Below are 22,362 nucleotides of genomic sequence, written 5' to 3'. Positions count from 1 at the left end.
CTTATTTCTAATGTTTATGATTCAGTAACACTGTGGTAAGCTTTAATTCTGAATCTTCTTGTTTTTATTACCTCTGTGCCTCAGTCTTCTTATTTTAAAGTGTGCTGAGTGCTTCTGGTAATAAAAGCCAGGATTTAGCATTTTGGATTTATATAGTGAAAAGGAAAACTTGGTCCACAAAATATTAGCATTAGAAAAGGGATGAAGCACTAGGAGAAAGAGGGCACTTTCCCAGTATTGTTTATGGATTATACTCAGAAACCCTGCATACCCACAAATTTCTAACTTAAAAGTTAGTTAATTAAATGATTGAATCTTGGAATTTAGAGATCTGATCCAAAGCCTATTGAGGTATATGGAAAGGCACTTACTGACTTCAGTCGACTTTGGATCAGGCCCATAGTACTTAACACTCAAGGACCAGATTTTTAAAAAGTATTTAGGTGCTTAACACCCACTGATAATCTGCCTATATTTATACTTGTCTTCAAGACTTCGTTTAAGGGCTTGATCTTGCTCCTGTCACTGTCAATGGCAAAAACTCCCATTGACTTAAATGGTGACAGTTTAACCCCTAACTGCAGGATTGGTAGTTCTGCAGAAGGCTGGAGTCCTAGGAACATAGGAATTGTCACACTGGATTAGACCTGTGGTCCATCTAGTCCATTATATTTTCTCTGAGAATGGCCAATACCAGATGCTTCAGAAGAAGGTGTGAGAATCCCACAGGAGATAGATGTGGGATAATTTGCCACTATCATTAGTTCTCATCCTGATCTGTGACTGATAGGGATGGGTTTACACCCTGAAGCATGAAGTTCAATATTCCCTCCAATGTTATCATAATTAATTATAAACAGCTCTGGATATTCTTATCCATATAAATGTCTGAAATCTTTTTGAATCCTGCTTAGTTTCTGCCTGTGACACAGTGCTAGGAGTCTAGAGCTGACCCAGCGCTCTCAGTACTAAGGTACTCGCTATTTCCCCCTTGGAGTGGATTTAACGGGGGTGGGGGGAATGGGATGTTCAATGGCTTAATTAGTCAGGAGGCTGATGAGCTAATGAGAACAATCAACCCACCAACAGATAAAGGACAGAAGGAAGTGCAAGGGAGGAGGCTGGCAGGGGCCAGGGGACACAAAATCTCAGGATGGTGAGATCTTGCCTCTTACACCCCTGGAGAGTACACTAAAGGGAAAGTTTACTTCCAGTTGTATGTTGTAGCATAGAGTCGTACTGGTAAACTGGTGGCGAGGACCCAATAAATAACACACTAGTATCAGAAATTTAAAAGCATCCATCCTGTTTGTGGTGGTCCAATGGGAAGAGAAGGGAATTTGTGATATTACCCTAAAAGAGTTCCTGTGAAAGGTCAAAAGGCTGATAATGTAAAAATAGCACCTTCTTATTCAATGTATTTGTTCATGGTGCAGATTCAAAGTCTGATTTGTTTACCTTACTGACACATGTAAGTTCTGATTTTGATTTTTACTTCTCGTTAGCTGAATTGGCTCCGCAATGCTATGGGAGAACAAAATGGCTTTGATCCCTTTTCTTGCATAATCAACAAGACTATTCAATGAGATCCAGTTGCAGAATTCATATTACTAATAAAAATGCACAATCCAAAAGAAACACTGTTCAGCTTTCAGATCCCAGGCTGAATTTCCATGGTTGGCAATTACAAGTAAAACATGTTACCTCAAGTGGTAAGAGACAACAAATTTTTGGAGTAATACTGCACTTTAAATGTTCAAGTACTAGAAGAATGGGGTATAAGTCACTATACTGAAAAGACAATGTCCAGCTGAATCTACTGTAGTAAACACCAGGAGTAGACGAGCAGTTTTTGCTAGGTAACTTGCAGGGATATTAGATAGATGAATTACTTGCAGTCCCCATTTAGCGAAACCCCTTGAACAGAAGGGAAAAGTGAATGTGGGGAAGAGCATTATTGCGGTATGGATAACTGTATATATCCTTTAATGTTAAAAAAAAAAAAAAAAAAAAAGAGGAGATCTTTTATTCTTGCCTTTGATCCTTGCACACCTTCAGGCCCTTGGTCTCCGGGTAACCCTTGGGAACCCTGTTAAAACACAAATGTTTTTTCAGAATATTCCAGGCTTTCAGAGCAAGGGGTTTTTGAGAAACAAGCAATAATTTACTGCAATCCACATGAAAACCTCTGTCACAAACATTTCAAAACTAAACACAATTTAAATTCTGCCCTTGTATGCAAGAATGCAGCTAGTGGTGTGTAAGCATCTGAGGACAGCACTTGGCTCTTTCTTAGGTAGAATAAAAGTAAACAGTCATCAAAATTTATTCACAGCATCACTGCAACAATGACAATACTACAAGCTCCTCTAGGTATTAGTAATGTAGGGTTTGGGGCAGGGGTGCTGGAACAATTTTTATAGCAGGGATGCGGAGAGCCATAGAACCAAATTGTAAACCCTGTATATGATGGAAACTCCTTCAAGACAGGGGGTGCATCAGTGCCCCCCGCATCTCTAGTTTCAGCACCTATGGTTTGGGGGCTCTTTTACAAAACACTGCTCCCACTAAAAGGGTGTTATGGCAAATCTGATCTATTTAAAATGTGTAACTTTAACTTTCTTGGGTTGCATATTTTTCATAAAGATTTTCTGATTTTTGTTATTGATTTTTATGATGCACTATAACAAGTTTGCTTATATGACAGATTCTCCTAAAACAATAGGTACAAAAACAAGCCATTTTAAGTCACAAAACCTCATTGCATCGAGTGGGAACAGAACTGATCCAAAACGTGCAAACTGGCAATATTCTGGACTGTTCTAATTCCCTCATAATATGACAGTATAATTTATCAATGTACATGACTTTCAACCCCTTTTAGAAAACAATAAAATGGGCTAGATCTTCAGCAGGTATAAATGGGCATAGCTTCACTGACTTTGGTAGCTCTATTGACTTCAATGGACCTATGCCAGTTTCCATCAGATGAGGATGGCCGAGCCAATTACTTTGATTTATATGGGTCACATCTCACTAGTGCGCTCATTTATTTCAACAGTCTGCTGCCCACTGCTCCTAAAGGATATGTTGTTAAGTTATCAGTGTTATTTCTTTTCCTACATTACTTCTTAAATCAACTACTCCATTATAAAGGGACAGTGGTTGGTAGGCCTGACATTTTATATGCTTTCTGTTTCCTAAAACTTGTTGCATATTTTCATCTTCTGCCTAATCAAGAGTTTAGTCACCTGCTCCTTATTCAGATCAATGAAGACAACAAGGATGAAATCCTGGCCCTGTTGCAACCAATGGGAGTTTTGCTCCCATGGGGCCAGGATTACACCCCAGGCATTTTGCCCAAGTAGGGAGAACAGAATGGGGCCCTAGAAGTGTCTTAGAGATTTTTCCTTAAGGACGTACAAGGTGACAAGGTCAAATTATTCTGCCATCCTAAAGATGCAGAATATGACACCCTGAATTAGACAAAAGATACAAATGTGCGAAATCAATCCTTAAAATAAACACATTTTTTGGGGGAACAAAGTCTCCAATGCTCAGCAGGGATCTATACTCTAATTAGGCCAAACTACCTGAGGCCCCAATTCAGGAATAAATATATGCTAAGTATTGTCTACAGCATTAGACATAACAGCATGGTCTTTCCATTGCTGTGGGGGTCTCTTCTCCTGCACACTCTACTATTTCTGCCAGTCAATAATCGGAGAACAAAAATATTCAGTTGTCTACACTGAACTCCAAAAATCCCTGTCAATGTTACAATGAAAGAGGATACATGTGTTAGGCATGGAATATTTTGAATGAGACTGGCTCTAGAAGTCTAGGCAGCTGAGCCATGTTGTGAACTAAAGTGATTTCACAGCTTTGCAAAGCACCAAGAAAGCAAAGTATGTCTGTGCTGTTTGTTACCTGTAGACCTCTCAGTCCTGTGTGACCAACTGGACCTTCTGGACCCTGAAAAGCAAGAAGACAAAAGTGCCTACAAAAATCTAAAACTTCTAAAATATATTTGGATACATTAAAATATAGTACAAAGAACATCAAGAAAAGAAATCAAGAAGTCAATAACTTGCAAGAAAGTACTGCATAAATATGAAACTGGGATACAGTAGTTAAATTACAGTATGAGAATGAATTTGAAGTCAGATACCAAGATCCTGCATGGTCAAGTTTTACATCTATTTCATTAAACATGTTTACAGCTACCATACACTGAACCTTCAAGCCCATTGCTGGAGTTAAAATCTTGATTTTCATTTTCATAGTCATACGCCCCTCAGTCCATCTTCCCCCTTTAAAAGTGGGCCTGATTCTGCTCCTGCCAAAGTCAATGAGAGTCTTGCCAGTGTCTGAAGTGGAAGTAGGCTTGCACCCTAAATGCAACAGCACTAAAGTATAAGAGCAGCTGGGATAATTATTGAAAAATGACCTTTTTCAGTTTATCTTTATTTGATTGACCTTAAAATTTGTCAACTGTATTCTCCCTCTGCTTTATAAATAACATTTACACTAAATCTACCACAATGTCTATTATCAGGGATAGCAAATTTTAAATCTCAGGCAATTGTGTCCTATAACTTCTCCATACTCCATTTCACTGTACATTAGGAGAAATAGTGTTCTATAACAATGTTTTCCCTAAAGTATAATAAGCAGATAGATACTTACTCTGTCACCTTTTATCCCTGGAGTGCCACAGTCACCTCTTTCCCCCTAAGGAAATAAACCATGAACATTCAAAAAGTTTACTTAGCATTACAAGGATATTTTTATTCATTACATCTTCCTGCCAGAACACACATCCCAAATGCTACAATTTTTCATGAACAGCCAACCAAATATGTTGATGTGTATATCTACAAGACAATACAAACATGTCAATAAATGTTCCTACTGAAAATCATACCTTTTCTCCTTTGTAGCCAGATTTTCCCTGGGAAAAGAAACAAAAAAGATTGGAAGATATTTTAACCTGATTTAAATAAATTAATTGTGACACTATTACACAAGCTGCAACTCCATAGTCTTTACAGAAAAAACATAAAATTTCAGGCTCTAATAAAAATTCAGCTACAACACTGGATCTCTGAGGTGGCAATATGGCTGTGTATATGACAGCTGTCTACAACAATATATATTATTATATGTACAAAATACCCTATGTCAATTGAATTTTAAACTGAGATTTTAATTATACAAAGGCTTGAGCTCTAGAGTTAAGGCTGACACTCCTGTAAGTGTAAGCATTGTATTTCTGGAAAGGTAGAGGTGGTGTGGGCGTGGTGAGGACATCAAAGTTTGAGACTTGTTGCAAAACTTTTTAAAAAACTGGAGGAAACTCAGCATGGGGGGAAATGTTCAGTGCCCTGCACATAACAGTGCAACTCTGAAAGAACTGCTGTATTTGTGTTTTTCCAATCCTTGTATGACTATTGTGTGAGTGGAAAGGCTACAAAGCTGAACCCAGTGTTAATAACTACAGGTGGCAAAATGAAATAATGCTGATATTCTTCTTTCCATTGTAAATCAGGTTTCCAGTCCTGCAAGAATATTTGTCTGTGCAGACTGCAATGCCTGTGTGGAATCTCACTGAGTCAATGAAAGCATGTTGGTCATGCAGCTGGATCAGGGACATAGTGAGAACTATTTACTGGTAAATGTTGATAACTCATTATAACAGGAATTCTCAAACTTTTTCATAGACTGGACCACATGTCAGAGTGTTTTGCAGACCACCTTCCCTCACATTCACAATCACAAACACTACCTCCACTGCCATTTATGATCGCATACTTCCCCTATGCCAGCTACAGCCATTTTTAAATGGAAAAGTAATACTTTCCTCCTATTTAATATATTAGGTTGTCTTTTAAAGCAATTGGGCCTGTGTTACACAGGAAGTCAGAGTAGATGGTCAAAATGGTTCCTTATGGCCTCAAAAATTTATTATTCTAACAGCAGGAAATGTATCACTCCCCCCAGTTTTTGTGTCCTCTACAAACTTTATCAGTGATGATTTTATGTTTTCTTCAAGGTTATTGATAAAAACGTTAACTAGAATAGGGCCATGAACTCATCCCTGCAGGACCCCACTAGAAATGACCCTGCTCATTGATGATTCCCCATGTACAATTACATTTTGAGATCTATCATAGACATATAGGGCAGGAAGAGACCTCAAGAGGTCATCTAATCCAGCTCCCTGTGCTGATGCAGGACAACGTATACCTAGACCATCCCTGACAGGTATTTGTTGAACAAGTTCTTAAAAACTTCCAGTAATGGGGATTCCACAACCTCTCTTGAAAGTCTATTCAGAGCTTAACTATCCTTATTGTTAGAAAGCTTTTCCTAATATCTAACCTAAATCTTCCTTGCTTCAGATTAAGCCTATTACTATTTCTACTACATTCATGGACACGTAGAACAATTGGTCATCATCCTCTTTATAACAGACCTTAAAATATCTGAAGACTGTCAGGTGCTTCCTCAGTATTCTCTTCTCAAGTCTAAACATGTCCATTTTCTTTAACCTTTCTTCATAGATCAGGTTTTCTAAACCTTTTATCATTTTTGGTGCTCTCCTCTGTTCTCTCTCCAATTTGTCCACATCTTTCCTAGTCTGTTGCCCAAAACTGGACACAATATTCCAGCTGAGGCCTCGCCAAAACTGAGTAGAGTGGGACAGTTATATACAACACTCCTGTGAATACATCTCAGAATGATAATAACTACAGTTGACTCTCTCATTCAAAATATGATCCACTATAGTCCTCAGATCCTTTTCAGTACTACCACCTAGCCAGTAAGGCCCCATTTTGTAGTTGTGCATTTGATTTTTCCTTCCTAAGAACTCTGCACTTATCTTTATTGAATTTTATCTTGTTGATTTTTAGACCAATTCTGCAATTTATCAAGGTCATTTTGAATTCTTATGCTGTCCTCCAAAGTGTTTGCAAACCCTCCCAGTTTGGTGTCATCCACAGATTTTATAAGCATACTCTCAACTCCATTATTCAAGTCATTAATGGAAATATTGAATAGTACTGGACCCAGGACTGACCCCTGCGGTATCCGACAAAATACCTCTCCCCAGTTTGTCAGTGAACCAATGATTGCTACTTTTTGAGTATGGTCTTTCAACCCATTTTCACACACCTGATACTAATTTATTCTTGACTACATTTCTTTAGTTTGCTTATAGAATGACATGTGGGACTATGCCAAAAATCAATATATTTCATGTTGACAGTTGCTCCCCATCCAGGCCAGGCTGGTGACTTTGTCCAAAAAGAAGCTGAACTCTGGTGGGATTCAAATCCACATCCTTTGAATACCCTCTCAGATCTAGAAAGCCAATGCACTATCCATTGTGCTTCAGAGCCTCTGTTAGTTAGCAGGCCACTAATTCACTTAATATGTGCCCTATTAATTTTGTATTGTTCTAGTTTTTTAATCAAAATGTCATGCAGTACCAAGTGAAGCACGTAATAGAAGTCTATTAAATCAACACTATTACCTTTATCTGCCAAACATGTAATTTCATCAAAAAAAGATATCAAGTTAATTTGACAGGATCTATTTTCCATAAACTCAAGTTGATTTGTATTAATTATATTACCTTCCTTTAATACTTTATTACTTGAGTCCAGTATTAGCTGCTCCATTATCTTGCCTAGGATCGATGACAGACTGACAGGCCTATAAGTTCTAGATCATCCCCGTTATCCTTTTAAAATATTGCACAATATTATCTTTCTTCCAGTCCTCTGGAATGTTCCTTGTGTTCCAAGACTTATTGAAAATCACCATTAATGGTCCAACAAGCTCCACAGTGAGCCCTTTACAAATTCTTGGATGCAAGTTATCTGGACTTGGTGATTTAAAATGTCTAACTTAATCGCTCCTGTTTAACATCCTCCTGAGATACTAGTAGAATGGAAAGAGTGTTAGCCATATCCTATGATGATGATATCTTCTGTTTTTCCCCAAATATAGAACTGAAATAGGTATTGAATACTTCTTTCTTTTCTGGATTATTATTGATAATTCTACTGTTTCCATTTAGTAGTGGACCAATACCATAGTTAGGATTCTTTTTGTTCCTAATATAGTTAAAAAATCCTAATTCTTATTGTTCTTAACTCTGCTGGCCATACTATTCTCCATCTGTCGCTTCTCTAATCAATTTTCTTCAATTCCTAACAAGGAAGATTGTAAACTGAATATATCAAATATAGAAGACTAAATCATTTGAAGGGAGTATATAACCCCAATGGAAGTGTGTAATTGTAACTCCCATTACTATTAAATAAGAGTTAAACACATTCTTTAAACAACAATACTCCTTTTCAGTTTTTCTAACTCTTTTTTATTTCTTGTGTTAACGAATCACTGGATGCTAAACTGGAACTGAAAACTCTGCTTGGCTATTATAATGTTTATTGCAAACATGGGATCACATCCTTGAAGTAAATGAACAATGTAATGACTAGAGAAAATACTAATTTCCTTTTTACCTCTGTTCCATCTTTTCCTGGAATTCCATTGAGACCTGCATCCCCCTATGAAGAATCCAACATCAAGATCAGTCAAACAAGGAAAATGTAATGTTTTGAACTGTACTTACATTGTTCTCTTTAGTATAATTTAGTACATAGTAAAGGATGCATACCAGCTCCCTCTTCTAAAGTTTTAATTATCTTATATGCAAAATACTAACATAGAAGTTCTGTTTGCAAATTACATTAATGTGTATTTTTTTACTTCAAGAGAAAAGGAGGACTAAATAACTTAGATGAACTATTCCAGTTCATAAATGCTAAGTACATACATTACTATTCTTTCAGTTCAAATGAAAATATTGGATGCTTTTACTAAATCTCTAAAAAGACATGCCACCTTTACTCCTTTCTGGCCAGGAGCCCCATCATCACCTGGACGACCCTTTTTACCCTAAAAACATCAAAATAAAAAAGTTATGTAATAAAACAGTCACATATCATATGCCCCACATCCCAAATTCTGTATAAATCATTCAGTACTTTTAGACAGGTTCAAGTAACTTCACCACAAAAGGAGTTATTAAATAAAATGATTTTTTGGCAATGTATGTAGTACTTTAGGAATTATATTTTGGTCATTTGTTTCCTGAACCTTAAACAAACCAGTGTAGTTATCACAGATGTCAAACAGCATGTCTGGGAGGGACATGCTCACCTGCACAGGAAACCTGTTTTCTTCTTAACATTGCTGTAAAGCACCTAGGACTGATTTTATCTGAAAACAGATGCAGATGTTTTTGTAGAGGTCACAGTTGTTCATTTTAGCACTGTTTAAATGATGCATGTTTGTACTGAACTTTTTGAAATGTATGCTTTCATATAAAAGATACCTGTGTTCTTCAAGTAGTGATATCTTATTGTAACTTAAACAAAAACTGTATAATATATATTTGTTTAAACTAAAAGTGCTAGTCTATAGAAGGAAGAGGCAGTAAAGTTTAGTGTTTGTAACAGGTCCAATGAAAAAAAGTAGTCAAGACTGCTGGGTTCTATTCCTAACTCTGCCTCAGACTCTGTGACCTTGGGCAAGGAATATATAATCCTTTTATACTTCAGTTCGATTTTAATGAGTATAATAGTGGGCTGTTCAAAGGCTTCAGGATTCAGTTTGACAGCTAAACCCTGCAGTTTAGTTCATTGGGACTGACAATGAAACAATCCTGCATCTTTGCTTGGAGGGTCTAGTTCGATGTACTCTCCAAGGGAAGCCCCCTCTTCTCTATATGTACCTCAAGCCAGTTCCCTCTTGAGTTGGAAATTCCTAATGTTTCACCCTCCAGGATTTCCTTTCTCTCTTTTTTTTTCTCTTTACCTCTTGCCTCAAAGCAACTCAGTTTTTTTATACTCCTGATTTGGAGCTAATGAGTCATCTGGTCTGGCTGTCAGACTGAATCAGTAGAATAACTCTGCACTTCCACAGAGATGAAGCCTTCTTTTTGCCCTTTAACCATGGGGTTTTTTTTTGTACATCTGCTATGACCAAAGCAGATCTCTGGCAGATCATAAATCACATAGCTGTTCCCTTTTAGAAAGGAGGATCTCATGAATAGCAGGCAAACTTTACGCACATTTCTCATTGATCTGACACTTCCACACGGTGTAAGTACAAAGAAATACTACTTATAGCTCTAACTTTGTCTCATGGATCAGATTCAGAGGATTAATCAAAATGCCTAGAACAAACTTAATAGCAAATTACATTATGCATTATTCACTAAGACAGAAGGAAAATGAGAAATGACAGCTACTTACGGCAGGGCCAGGAAGGCCTCTTTCCCCTTTCTCACAGTTACATGTGGGAGCTTGGGGACACTTTGAATGAAAATGTTCACAGCAAATCAGTGCACTTTAATGGGTAAGCCAGAAAACATTGCAACATTTCAGTTTCCATATAGCTAATCTACAAGCACCAATGAATTACTTCTGTAGAATAAACAACTTTGTATCTTTTAATTGCATTCAGTTACTTTACCGCTCATAAGTAATGTGGTTGTCCCACACCCAAGCCAAGAAATCCTTTATATCACATCACATAATCATGACTTTGCCACAACCCCCTTGTAAGGGGTAGCATGTTGTTGTGCAGCATGGTGGTGGTGGGGAATGTAATAACTCTGTGCTGCTCAACCCACCTTACACAACTACCTGTTGTAGAGGTAGCTGGTACAGGGGAATAAGGGGGCACCATACATCCTTACACCCCCTTATTCCATTGCACAGGCATGCAGGATGGGTCATAATCTGACCTTATAGAAATGCATAAACAAAATGCTTATATGCAAATTAATATAATCTAATTAATAAAATTAATTTTAATAAATGTCCTGCATTTTTTCTCTTTACTTTGCATTTATATTGTGCCAGTGGATCACTGATCCACAGTGATTATATGTAGTTACTTTTTTTATGCTTCCAAACCATAGAATATGAAGACTCAATACATATGGAAAAAGTTTTTAAAAATTATTTATTAAATCTCTATTCAACTTTAAGACTTAGACAAGTGGGCACCCCAAGCATCATTGTTATCCGAATATCCCAGATAATGTGCCTCCCAAGGACAACAGCATGTAATCCATTTTAGGGTTTTGTACTGTCACACATCACCATCATATCTGAATGCCTACAGGGAAGTTTGATTAGCATAGCAAGATCCCTGGAGGACTTCATGGAATCATTTGGCTTGTCTTCCCTCTCAGGTTATAGGAAGCTTTGCTTAGAGCAGGATTTTTCTGGAGAGGGCAGGAGAGGAGAAGTTATTGTCAATGTCATTCTTTTTATGGTGTTTCTTGTTGTGCGTTGGTTCTCATTCCTTTTGTTTTCTCTGTGTTTATTTTCAACCCTACTAATTGTGCATAGGCCTGGAGATCATTTGTTTTGCCTTGCACATCTCTATTGATATGGAATAGCATGTTAATGTCATCTGCAAATTCAATGTCCTTTAACTTCTGTTTGAAAATCCATTTTATGTCACTTGGCTCTTTTATGGTCTTTCTTATTACCCAATCTACTGCTGTAAAAAGATTGTGGGTGACATAAGACATTCTTGTATGACGCCTGTAGTAACACTGAACAAGAAACACCAATCATACTTTTCAGGACAGACATAGAACAGTTCCAGTGTTTCACGTATGTTGGCAGAATTGTAAATACACCAGGTGGAACAGATGAATACATTACAGCCAGAAAATCAGAAGCCAGACATGCCTCTGTAACTTTAAGTCTGATCTGGAGAAATAGAAATCTTGCCCTCCAAAGTAAACTTAGAATATCTAACACAATTGTAAAGTTGGTCTTAGTATATGGTTCTGAAACTTGAAGACTTATTAAGATGCTACCATCTAAACTCCAATTTTTCATAAACAGCTGCCTTAGACAAAACTTCTATTAGATCTCCAGAAAAAAAATCACAAATGAAGAACACTGGAGGAGGATGAAACAGAAGCCGACAGGACAGGAGATTACAGAATGAAGGATTGAGATGGCCGTGAAATACACGGAAGAAATATACAAACAATGTAACAAGACAGGCATTGGAACACCCAGGGGAAAAGATGACAAGACACACCAAGGATAACATGAAAATGCACAATAGAGGCAGAATTGAAAGCTATCAAAATGACATGGGAAGAAGCTTAGACTGCAGCAGGAGATCAGTAAAGATGGAAGGCTGTGTGTTCTGCATGGAATAGAGAGGTATAACTATGTATAGATATAGATAGTGTTATTCAATTATAAATATATTGCTGTTACGTATACATCAGAAATAATTTCACTTATATCTAATTGCTAAGAGAATATATAAACTTATTAAAACTTATTACTTTGGCTTTATCTGATATCACTATATATTTGAGATATTGTTCCTCTTTGAAAATGTAAAGTATGTCAGGCCACAGAAATTTGTAGTTTCTCTAATTCTTGTAAACTATTTAAATTTAGAAATAAATAAAGGCTCCAATCCTGCAAAGACTAACATATGAAACCTTACTCACATGAGTAGCCCCATTGAATTGTATCTCATTATCTAGTCCCTCATAGTTATTTTTCTATTACATGAATATTTATTACATTACATATACTATTTACAGGACAGCATGATTAAATAGCAATTCTCATATTTTGTTTACCAGTTAATTACTTACCCCTTCTTCAGCCAGATCTTTCTGTGAAGACAGACATTGAAAACAAAATTAGAAATTAGAGGTCATAATCCACCTATAGAGGAAAAAATGCATGTTGCTATCCAGAAAGCCAAGAATGTTGTCTCTATCTTTTTCCTTTGAGCATAAGCTTTCGTGGGCTAAAACCCACTTCATCAGATGAAGTGGGTTTTAGCCCACGAAAGCTTATGCTCAAATAAATTTGTTAGTCGCTAAGGTGCCACAAGTACTCCTGTTCTTTTTGCGGATACAGATTAACACGGCTGCTACTCTGAAACCTGTCTCTGTCTTTGATTACAGTGAGTGAAATCTATTCCTTGTTCAGCAACTAATTAACACAATTTCAAGTTATTAAAAGACTTCCATCAAATTCTCTAATCTATTTTATATTTCAGTTCCTATTTTGTAACGTTAACCCACACATAAGCATACACACACTAATCCTTTCAGTCAAACTAATGCTGTCAGAAAGTCTACTATGACTCCAATGTTATAGTAAGTAATAGCAAGAGGAAACAGTGATGAAGAGCAGTAAACTTTCAGGTCTGGAATCACATTTGCTTCTCGACTCCCTGGTAGGTTTTCCAGTGGACACTTATAGAGATTTAGGGTCAAATTCAGATATGTGCTAAGTGGACATGCCTCTGTTAAAGTCTATGGAGGAGTGCTTATGCCAGAGGTGAATCTGGTCTCTGTGACTAAAACAATATAAACTCTCTGGCTTGTTGCAGAAGAAAGAATTAGAATGTTAATTATCTTTTTAAACAAAGAAAACTAAAAAAAGTTTTAAAATACCTTTCCTGAGGAAAAAAATAATAAAAATATCCCACATCATGGAGGAGAGTGAGGGAGAAACTTGTGCTTTGGAATGACGACAAATGGCAAATGAACTGTATTAGACTGAAATTTAGAGTGTTGTTTCTACCCATAAAATACTGATTTTTTTTAAAAGAACGCCAAAAATTAAAAACACTCAGAAGAGAGCAGCTTTTTAAATATTTGGCTAGAATAGTTTCAAATCTTTGGTCCATACATACCATTTCTTTCACAATTTTCTCCACAACTCCTTTCTCTTGGAGGTTGAAAACAAACCTAGATGCTGGGACACTGGCCAGAAGTCGAAGCTTGGCAGCATTGGCCACCTCCTCAGCCACTCTGGTCATTCCTACTGTGAAGAACACAATTCCTTGATGTTTAGCATCAGCAGTAGCTGCAAAAATATCTGGATTTCTTGGATGATCCACTCCATTTGTCAAGAGCACAGCTGCTTTCACACTGCCATGAGTCCCTTCAGTCATGTACAGTTGTGTGAGATTGGTTATAGCATATGTTGTGTAGGTACCATGGCCTATGTAGGTTATGGGAGCAATGCGGGATTTGAAAGCTTCAGGACCTTTCCAGTCTCGGAAAGTTTGCTCTATGAGAACAGTGCTACTGTACTGAAGTAAGGCCATCCTCCAGCTGAGAGTACGTCCAGAATTGACTTGAGCTTCTTTCATACTGTTCACTGTTCCTAATACAAATTTTTTCTGTTGTTCGTGATTATAGTCCTTAGCACTTTCTGAACTGTCCAGTAGAAAAGCTATTTCAAGAACGCAATCTTCATCTGGAATAAATTTGTTAGATAAGTGAGTTTAATTACATTAGGAAGCTATGTTACTCATAAAATGATATATTTGTATGTACATAGTAGGCTTTGAAAGTGGAAATCAAATTTTCTGGAAGTTTTAGAATACTTGCATAATAAACGTAAGGATGAGGAACCTTCTGAAATTTGGGAGAGGTTTAGAGTCTATGGGATGAGGAACCTTCTGAAGTTGGGGGAGACCTTCTTGGGGGAGAAGAAACCTTCTGAAAGTGGTACGATCCTCTGGCATGAGGAATGTTCTGAAGATATTTAGACCTTCATTCAGAACTCCTACCTGGTATCTTACCAGGGCGGGGACACAGAAGATCGAGGGTGGGCAAACTACAGCCCGTGGGCCGGGTCGAGCCCCTCAGAACTTTGGATCTGATCCACAGGATTGCCACCGCCATGGGCTGTGGGCTGCTCCCAGAAGCAGCCGGCACCATGTCCCTGCGGTCTCTGGTGCTGGGGGGTGGGGGGGAGGGCTCTGCATGCTGCTCTTGCCTGTGGGTACCTCCCCCGAAGTTTCCATTGGCCAGGAATGGGGAACCATGGCAAATGGGAGCTTCAGGGGAGATACCCACAAGCAAGAGCAGTGTGCGGAGTCCTCTGCCCCCGCCCCCTCCGGCAGGGGCCTCAGGGATGTGGTGCTGGCCACTTCCTGGAGCAGCACAGGGACAGGGCAGACAGGCAGGAAGCCTGCCCTGGCCCCGGTGCACGCCACTGCCACCTCATAGCCACTCCAGGTAAGCGGCACAGGGACGAAGCCCACACCCCAAACCCCTCCTGCACCCTAAACCCCTGCCCTGAGCCTCCTGCTGCACCCCACACCCCTACCCCCTGCCTTGAGCCCCCTGCTGCACCCCTCCTGCACCGCAACCCCCTGCCCTCAGTCTCCTGCCGCACTCCGCACCTCTCCTGAACCTCAACCCCCTGCCCTGAGCCCTTCCTGCACCCTTCCCTGCACCAATGCCGACCCCCTCCCGCACTGTGCACCCCCTCCTGCACCCCAACCCCCTGCCCTAGCCCTACATTCATCACTCTGCATGCAATGTCCCCACCCAGATGTGGCCTTTGGGCCAAAAAGTTTGCCCACCCCTGCAGAAGATTCAGTTCTGAATGGCGAGTTGGGAGAGCTGGGTCATATTCTTGGCCTTGCCACTGATCTGAAGTATGATCTTAAGCAAGTCACTTTATCTTTCGGTGCCTTTGTTTTTATTCCTGCACTTTATCATGTGTATTTCAATTGTGAGCTCTCCAAGGTAGGCATATTGTCTCTCACTATAATGTGGGCATACTGCGCCTAGCATAATTGGTCCCCAACCTCTGTTGGGACCTCTAGAGGCTACTGTAATACAAATAATTAATAAATATATTCATAGACTTGCATCTCTGACTAGGTGGTGCACTGAACTTTTTAGAACACTTCATTTATCCTGCTCCCATTGAGTTCAATGGGAGTACACAGGTTTGTAAACCTAAGTGTGTACTTAAAAGTTTGCAAGCTCAGGGCCTAACACAGTGCAAATTAGGTAATATTAGTTTTCTGAAAACCTAAGAAAATTGCTTCTGAATAAATGTCTATCTGCCACTTTTCTTTTACTGATAATACCATGGCTGATAGACAAAAATATTGAGAATGTAACACAAGAATCCTCCAACCTTGCTCTTTTAAGCTCTTCTTCTCTCACCCAAGTGAACTATACATCTAAGTGTAAAAATATGGCAAATGAAATTGTAAGTGGGAGTAGCTCTGCAGGTTGTAAATATACTGCTTTAAGTGCAAGTTAACTATACAGTCTAGAATCTGAATAAATGTTAAGAAAAAATGTGTTAAAATTCACCTTGATCACTTGGACTGGGATATTTTTCTACAGTATTTGACAGAAGGTGCTTAGATTTTTGTCGTCTTACTCCATCTCTTTTGTCTTCATTGAGATTTTGTGCCAAAAACACATGCTGTCCTAGTATCCACAAAAGCCACCAGAATCTGTAGAACATGTTTTGTTTTTTCCTAAACAACACAAAATACAGTGATGATGCACATTATTTGTGCTGCACAAGAACAATGAAGTATGGGTCTGCTTTGCTCCAATGGTAGAAACAGAGGTTAATTCTTTAACAGCAGTACATGCGCCAAGCAGAACATTCAAGGGTTCTATTTGTACATTTATTTACTGTAACAGCTACTGTTAGCATGAATGGGAATTACTTACCTAAAGTCTAACAAAAAGGATGGGAGAATAAATCTTCAAAACAGTAACTTAAAAAAAGTCAAATGAAAAGTTAGGTATTTTACTGCAGTGTATTAAGACCTAGATTAAGTTTTATGCCTACCTCTATCTTAAAGATAAAGTGATTCATGTATGAAGCAAACGGATAGTCCTTGTGAAACCCTTAGGCTATCTTCCAACAAAGATTACATAAGAAAACCTTTACATATACCCAGTGAAATATTTTAAAAATAGAAAAGAACCACCCCTAGGACTCAAGTATTATGCCAATTTACAGATGGAGGAACTGAAATAGATCATAAGGCTCAAATTGTCAAAACTGTTGGTACTTGTGGGTGCCTGGATTTGTGGATGCCCACCTTCAGACACCTTCAAGCATTGGGTGCTTTGTGAAAGGACACACAGCAAGGCTGTACTGGAGCTGGGAGTAGACTTTCAGAGTTGCTGGCTGTCAGCAATGCACACAATCCACTAGACTATGTTGCCTCTTGCTACTTCCATCTACCACTCTGTTAGATGGAAGTAAATTGGCTATGAAACCAGTTTTTCTGGAACGCTGAAGAAATTCCCTATTCAGTCACTTTGCCTGTGTTTACTGTAACATTTTTCTTCAGATTTCCTAATCTTGAAATATCACTAGTACTGCTCCACCACTGGTAGCTATGATGGGAGCAGTAGTGTAGTCCAGCCACCATCAGCACCTTGACCACCAGCTCTTCTCAGCCTGAACAAGAGCTGGTATAATACTTGAAACTAGTTGTAATTTATTTTTTATATTGATCCTATTTGAAGTTGCATTGGTGCCTTTTAAAATAATCAAGATTTCCTCTTCACATGGACCAGGTGCATGACAAGGCTGGATAGGCTTGTTCTTTTTTTCTGAAGCATGGTGTATGCTGTATGAACAAGGAGAGCAGTCTAGTAAATGGAATAATTCTCTGGCCTATGGCAGCTTCCAGTCACTTAACCTCTGAGCATTTATAACACGATATAATGGCTCAGACTACATCACAAACTTCCACATATATTTTAAAATCCGGTTCCTGTAAGAACAAACTGTTTCTAATCTTCTACGCACAGGAATTTCCTTCATGCTGCCACCATGATGATATTGTATTTGATAACAGAAACATACTAGAGCCGTTTTCAAGCACAATGTAAATAGGTTCAGTACTTGACACAAACTGATATTATAGGCACTTTCATGGTATTTTTAGAAAAAGTAAACCAGAAAAACACACTCTCTCTCTCCCTCTCTCTCTCTCTCTCTCACCAGGCTACATGGCAACGCTTTTAAAATGGGCATTTCTCAGACGGAGGTTAAAATGCGTGTACGCTCGAGATTTTAACTGTAGATGAACTTGTGGTGAATGATGATCGAACACGCAGAAATTCACCCAGGAATGGTTATTCACGCACCGTTCGCAGAGCCTCCAGGGAAAGGGGAGAAGAAGGAGTGGGACCCATTCAGCGCCCCTGTTCATGTCCCTCTCAGAACAGCTGCTCCGGGGGAATGAGCCATACATGGAAATCCCCAGTTCACTCGCCCCCTATTTAACCCAGCTGCTTTGGTCCTGCTCGCGGTGCAAGTCGCCTGGCGCGTAGTTGGTTCCAAAGACGGAGCGGCTGAAAGGTCCCGCGGGCGAGGGCGCTTCGGGCTCCAGCACGGACCTTCGCTCACCGTCTCGCTCTCTGCTTGAGTCGGAGCTCCCCCCTGCTGGCCTTTGCGCCCCCCCCCCCGCCCCCAGAAACGCAGGTGTGGGGACGGGCGAAGTCCAGACTTGACTGCTGTCTGAATGCAACGTGCGTGGAAGTTTTGCTCCTGCAGCCAACGCAGCCTCCCGCCCGCGGTGCAGAGACCCGGCTGGGACCCGCTGTCCGTCCGCACGCGCGACTTCGCTCTTCCCCTCCGCGCGGCCAGCCGAGCCCGAGCGCCCCCAGCAAAGCGCAAAGCCCAGCCACGGCCGCGGGGCCCTGGGGCCCCAGAGGAAGCTCACACCCCTCAGCCGGCTGCACCCCGCTCTGACACGCTCTATTGTCATTGCTCGGGGATACACGTTACCCAGCCCCAGCAGCCCTAGGGTCACTGTTCCGACCCCGTCAGAAATTGCCCCCCCCCCACTAGCCATTCTGCATAATTGAGCTCTCCCTGCTAATCCTCTTCTGCTGGGAACGTGCCGTATCTTTACAACTCAGTGACGGTGCCACAACACGTCCGCGGTGGGGGGGGGGGGGTGTGCTGGGGAGAGTCTGAGCACAACCTTTCTGTATATTATTTCAGCAACGCTCTCCCACATTAGAGCCGTGCAGTTTCCGCTGCAGCTCGTGTGTGCACCTTGCCGCTGGGCAGTCATGCTAAGCCCCTTGGGAAGAAGCTGCCTGTTAGAAATGCCCCTTGCAGGAGTACAAGTAATACTGGCGCGTGCACGCTCCCGACAGGCACAGCCCAAGGCTAGTAGGGGTGGCGGGAACACATTCATCTCTTTCAGGTAGACTCCGGTTTTTCTTGCGATGGTTTAAAAGCATCGGATCTGAGGATGGGAGAAATGAGTAACAGAGCCCGGGCAGAAGCACGGACTCTTGCTTTTAAATGGGCGTTACTTCACTGCCGGTTTCCTAGCACTCCCTGCATCCAGGCACTTGCACAACAGTAACAACCAGGATTCTTACCTCGGTGCTTCGGGTGAGTAGATGGAGCGGCTCAGCGTCTAGGAGCTGGGAGTGCTGCGCTGGGCTCCGCCTTGGCTATTAGCAGCAGAGACCTCCTCCCTGCTCTAGCCACTCTATTAAGTGGGGAGGGACCAGGGACGGGCAGAGGAAACAGCAGAGTCTTGTGGGAATTAATCTCTGTAACGGGGGGCGCCAACAGAGAAAGAAAAGCAACTGGATAAAGAAAACGGAGCATTCACCTCCCCATCCACACTCACTCACTTTTCCATCCACACCTCTTCACCTCCCCATCCACACTCATGTCCCCATCCACACTCTCCAGTGTGTGTGTATATATGGATTGTTCTGGACTGGCTTCCATCTGGATAAAAATGAAAACAAATGATCACTATATAAAATATGCAACCATAAATGATTTTAGCGACATTGTTCCAGTACTGTAAATCTTACTTTTAACACAACCTAAGTCTTGACAAAGTGTTCTAGGTATCAATTGACTATTTCAGACATAGATTGTGGAGAGTTACATGAATCTTCATAAAATGAAGGATTATATAAACCATGCTATAAATCATAGAACTATAAAGGTTAGACAGTCTTACTGTTATAGCTGTTCAGTCTTTGACTATGTGCTTTGAAAGAGCCTTCTGCTTATATCTGTGCCAGCTGTGTTCTGAATTATAGCTCTTTTCTTTTCCTATTTGAAACCTGGAGGCAGCAAGCAAGTTGTGCAGACCTGTCACAGTGGAATGCATCATTGAAAAGCACAACCACAAAGACCTCTGTAGTTACCTTTCCTAGTTTGGATCTTAAAGTAACTAATAGCTACATTAACCCATTTTCCTACATTTAAGTGACCTGTTTTTCAAATGTGCTCAGCACCTGTAGTTCCCATTGAAGTGTCTGGTACTCAAGTTTGACAGTTTTGACCTAAATAGTTATGATTTATAGATAAAAACTGATTAAAATACAAAATCTACTGGAGGTGCAGTTTATCACATAATTTTACAACCATTCTTAAAGTTTTCCAAAGTATTATCTTATCAGGTATATAAAATATATAGCTACCTTCCTTCTACAACATGCCTGTTTATTCTTCCTAAATTCCTAACTTTAAAAACAGCTGGGCAAAAATACACTCCAAATCAAAAACACCACCACCATTAAAAATGGCTATCTGTAAGTGTCTGAGACATAAAAACTGCGTAGTGTTTTGGTTTGTTTATAGATGTTGCAGATTAGAATCTGAACCCACAGAAGGGGAGTAGATTACACAGGATCATATTTTAAACTTTTATACAACCTACTGTGAATGGCAACTAATTTTGGTGTCTCGTGGGGGTGGAATTTATTTTGTGGGCAGAGCTTAAAAGAAAACTGGCTACCTCCCTCCCGCCCCATTTGACTTCTGGTGGCACCTTTAAAGAAAAGAGCACTGACCCCAATTTTGCAGCATAAACTCCATACTTGGACTTTTCACTCTTTCATTGACAAATACTTTTCATAGATTAACTTTTAAAACATATAAAAAGTGATGGTTTGAAGTCTAAAAATATTTTAAATTAAGAGCAACGAAATTTCCCAAGTTTTTGAATGATGCATTAAGCTTTAGTTGCATTCAAATGATTAGGGCTCCGAGGCTCTACAGTGCCACTACTACTGCTACGACTTATATTAAAACTGGAAACAATCAGTGCTAAGTCAATGAGACTTTCTTCAGTTCTACAGACTTCTTGTGTTTCAAAAATCAGCAAATAGTCATGGGTAGTATGCACTTTGACCCTAAGCAAAAGATATTCAACGTGCTTCAGTCTTACCCTTTTTAGGTCCAAACACTGTTTCCCGCTCTGTGGGACCAAAGCCCTGTGTACAACAGAAGTGCACAGCTCTGCTGCACATGACAGTAGGCCACAGAGGGCTTGTCTTCATAAGAACATTATATAATCTTTGCGTATAATGGTGGAGAGTTGTGTTTGCTGATGTGGTCCTGACCATGGCCTGGTGGTCAGGGCAGACTAGGGCAAATTGCGTTTGGCCTCATGTTAGCTTTGCATGATTGAACTATTGGGACTAATTACAGTTTAATCATGAACCATGATTATCTGACACACTGTCAAACCCAATTTGCCCAGGTCTACCCTGACTTGTCAGTCATAGTCAGCACCGTGTCAGCTAACCTGACTCTTCACAATTGTATTCAAACACATTCTACTGAAGACAAGCCTGGAGAGACTTTTCAGGGGGACCCCATATTCCTTGTGCTCTACAGTCCACTCCATGGTGCCTCTCTCCACAAGAATGCAGAAGGGGTTTGTGGGAAGGCTGGGAGGAAGGCTGAGGGAGTAGTCAGTGGATAAACTGAGCTCTACCTGCTACTTCATACTATGAGCTGTAGAATAGCTGCAGCAGTGCAAATCCACACCGCAAACAGACATAGCTAAGCCAGCAAAACCCCAGTTTAAAAAAATTCCTTCTTTTGATATATACTGCGTCTACACGCAGGGGCTCTGCTGGCATAGTTGTAACTGGTATGCTATATCAGCAGAGCCTGTGTAGTGTAGGCTAGCCCTTCATGTCAATCTTCCAAGTTGGGCAGGGGTGATGATTACTTCTCTTCTGTCACTCTTATATACTCTGTACAAACCTATATACTTAGGTTTTGTGTCTGGCAGGGAGGAAAGGCAAGGGAATAGGGGAGCATCTTCCCCTTAGGGAATAAAAATAATATATATATTTTGAGTTGTGTCTCTAGCATATACAGTAGGTATAATAAATCTCATATAATCTATAAATCTTATCAACCAAAGATCTAACAAAAACTTGTAACTCTGGTTGGGATTGTGTGCATCCTATAAGTAAAACCTTGCCATTTTTTCATTAATAGTGTTAATTCATATCTTCAAACATTGGTGGCAAATAATTTCTTAACTGATTGTTTTGTTTATTAGCAAATTCTTGGCTTCAGGGCATTTTCTTTTAGTAATTAGCGACGGTTACCCTCAGGACAGATTTCTTTTTTCACCCAGGTGTACTTTTGCCTTGAATGCAATTTTATAGCTGAATGCATGTGATGCATGGCAATA

General features: G+C 40.0%; 1 protein-coding gene across 1 annotated transcript in view; it reads right to left on the bottom strand.

The window, feature by feature from the left end:
* The window catches only part of LOC144272386 (uncharacterized), a 60,012-nt gene extending 43,636 nt beyond the window's left edge, over positions 1–16,376 (bottom strand). Inside the window, exons 1-10 of the mRNA XM_077830391.1 lie at positions 16,220–16,376; positions 13,786–14,354; positions 12,731–12,751; positions 10,338–10,397; positions 8,923–8,976; positions 8,541–8,585; positions 4,928–4,954; positions 4,690–4,734; positions 3,931–3,975; positions 2,036–2,089 (exon numbers count right to left, since the gene is read on the bottom strand). Coding sequence (XP_077686517.1) covers positions 2,036–2,089; positions 3,931–3,975; positions 4,690–4,734; positions 4,928–4,954; positions 8,541–8,585; positions 8,923–8,976; positions 10,338–10,397; positions 12,731–12,751; positions 13,786–14,354; positions 16,220–16,376 — 1,077 coding nt within the window. The remainder of the gene's footprint in view (positions 1–2,035; positions 2,090–3,930; positions 3,976–4,689; positions 4,735–4,927; positions 4,955–8,540; positions 8,586–8,922; positions 8,977–10,337; positions 10,398–12,730; positions 12,752–13,785; positions 14,355–16,219) is intronic.
* Positions 16,377–22,362: the final 5,986 nt, after the last annotated feature.

Source organism: Eretmochelys imbricata, chromosome 11 (genome assembly GCF_965152235.1).
Source record: "Eretmochelys imbricata isolate rEreImb1 chromosome 11, rEreImb1.hap1, whole genome shotgun sequence".
Lineage (NCBI taxonomy): Eukaryota > Metazoa > Chordata > Testudines > Cheloniidae > Eretmochelys > Eretmochelys imbricata.
Note: the sequence above shows the minus strand (reverse complement) of the source record. Positions and strands in the feature narration are given on the sequence as shown.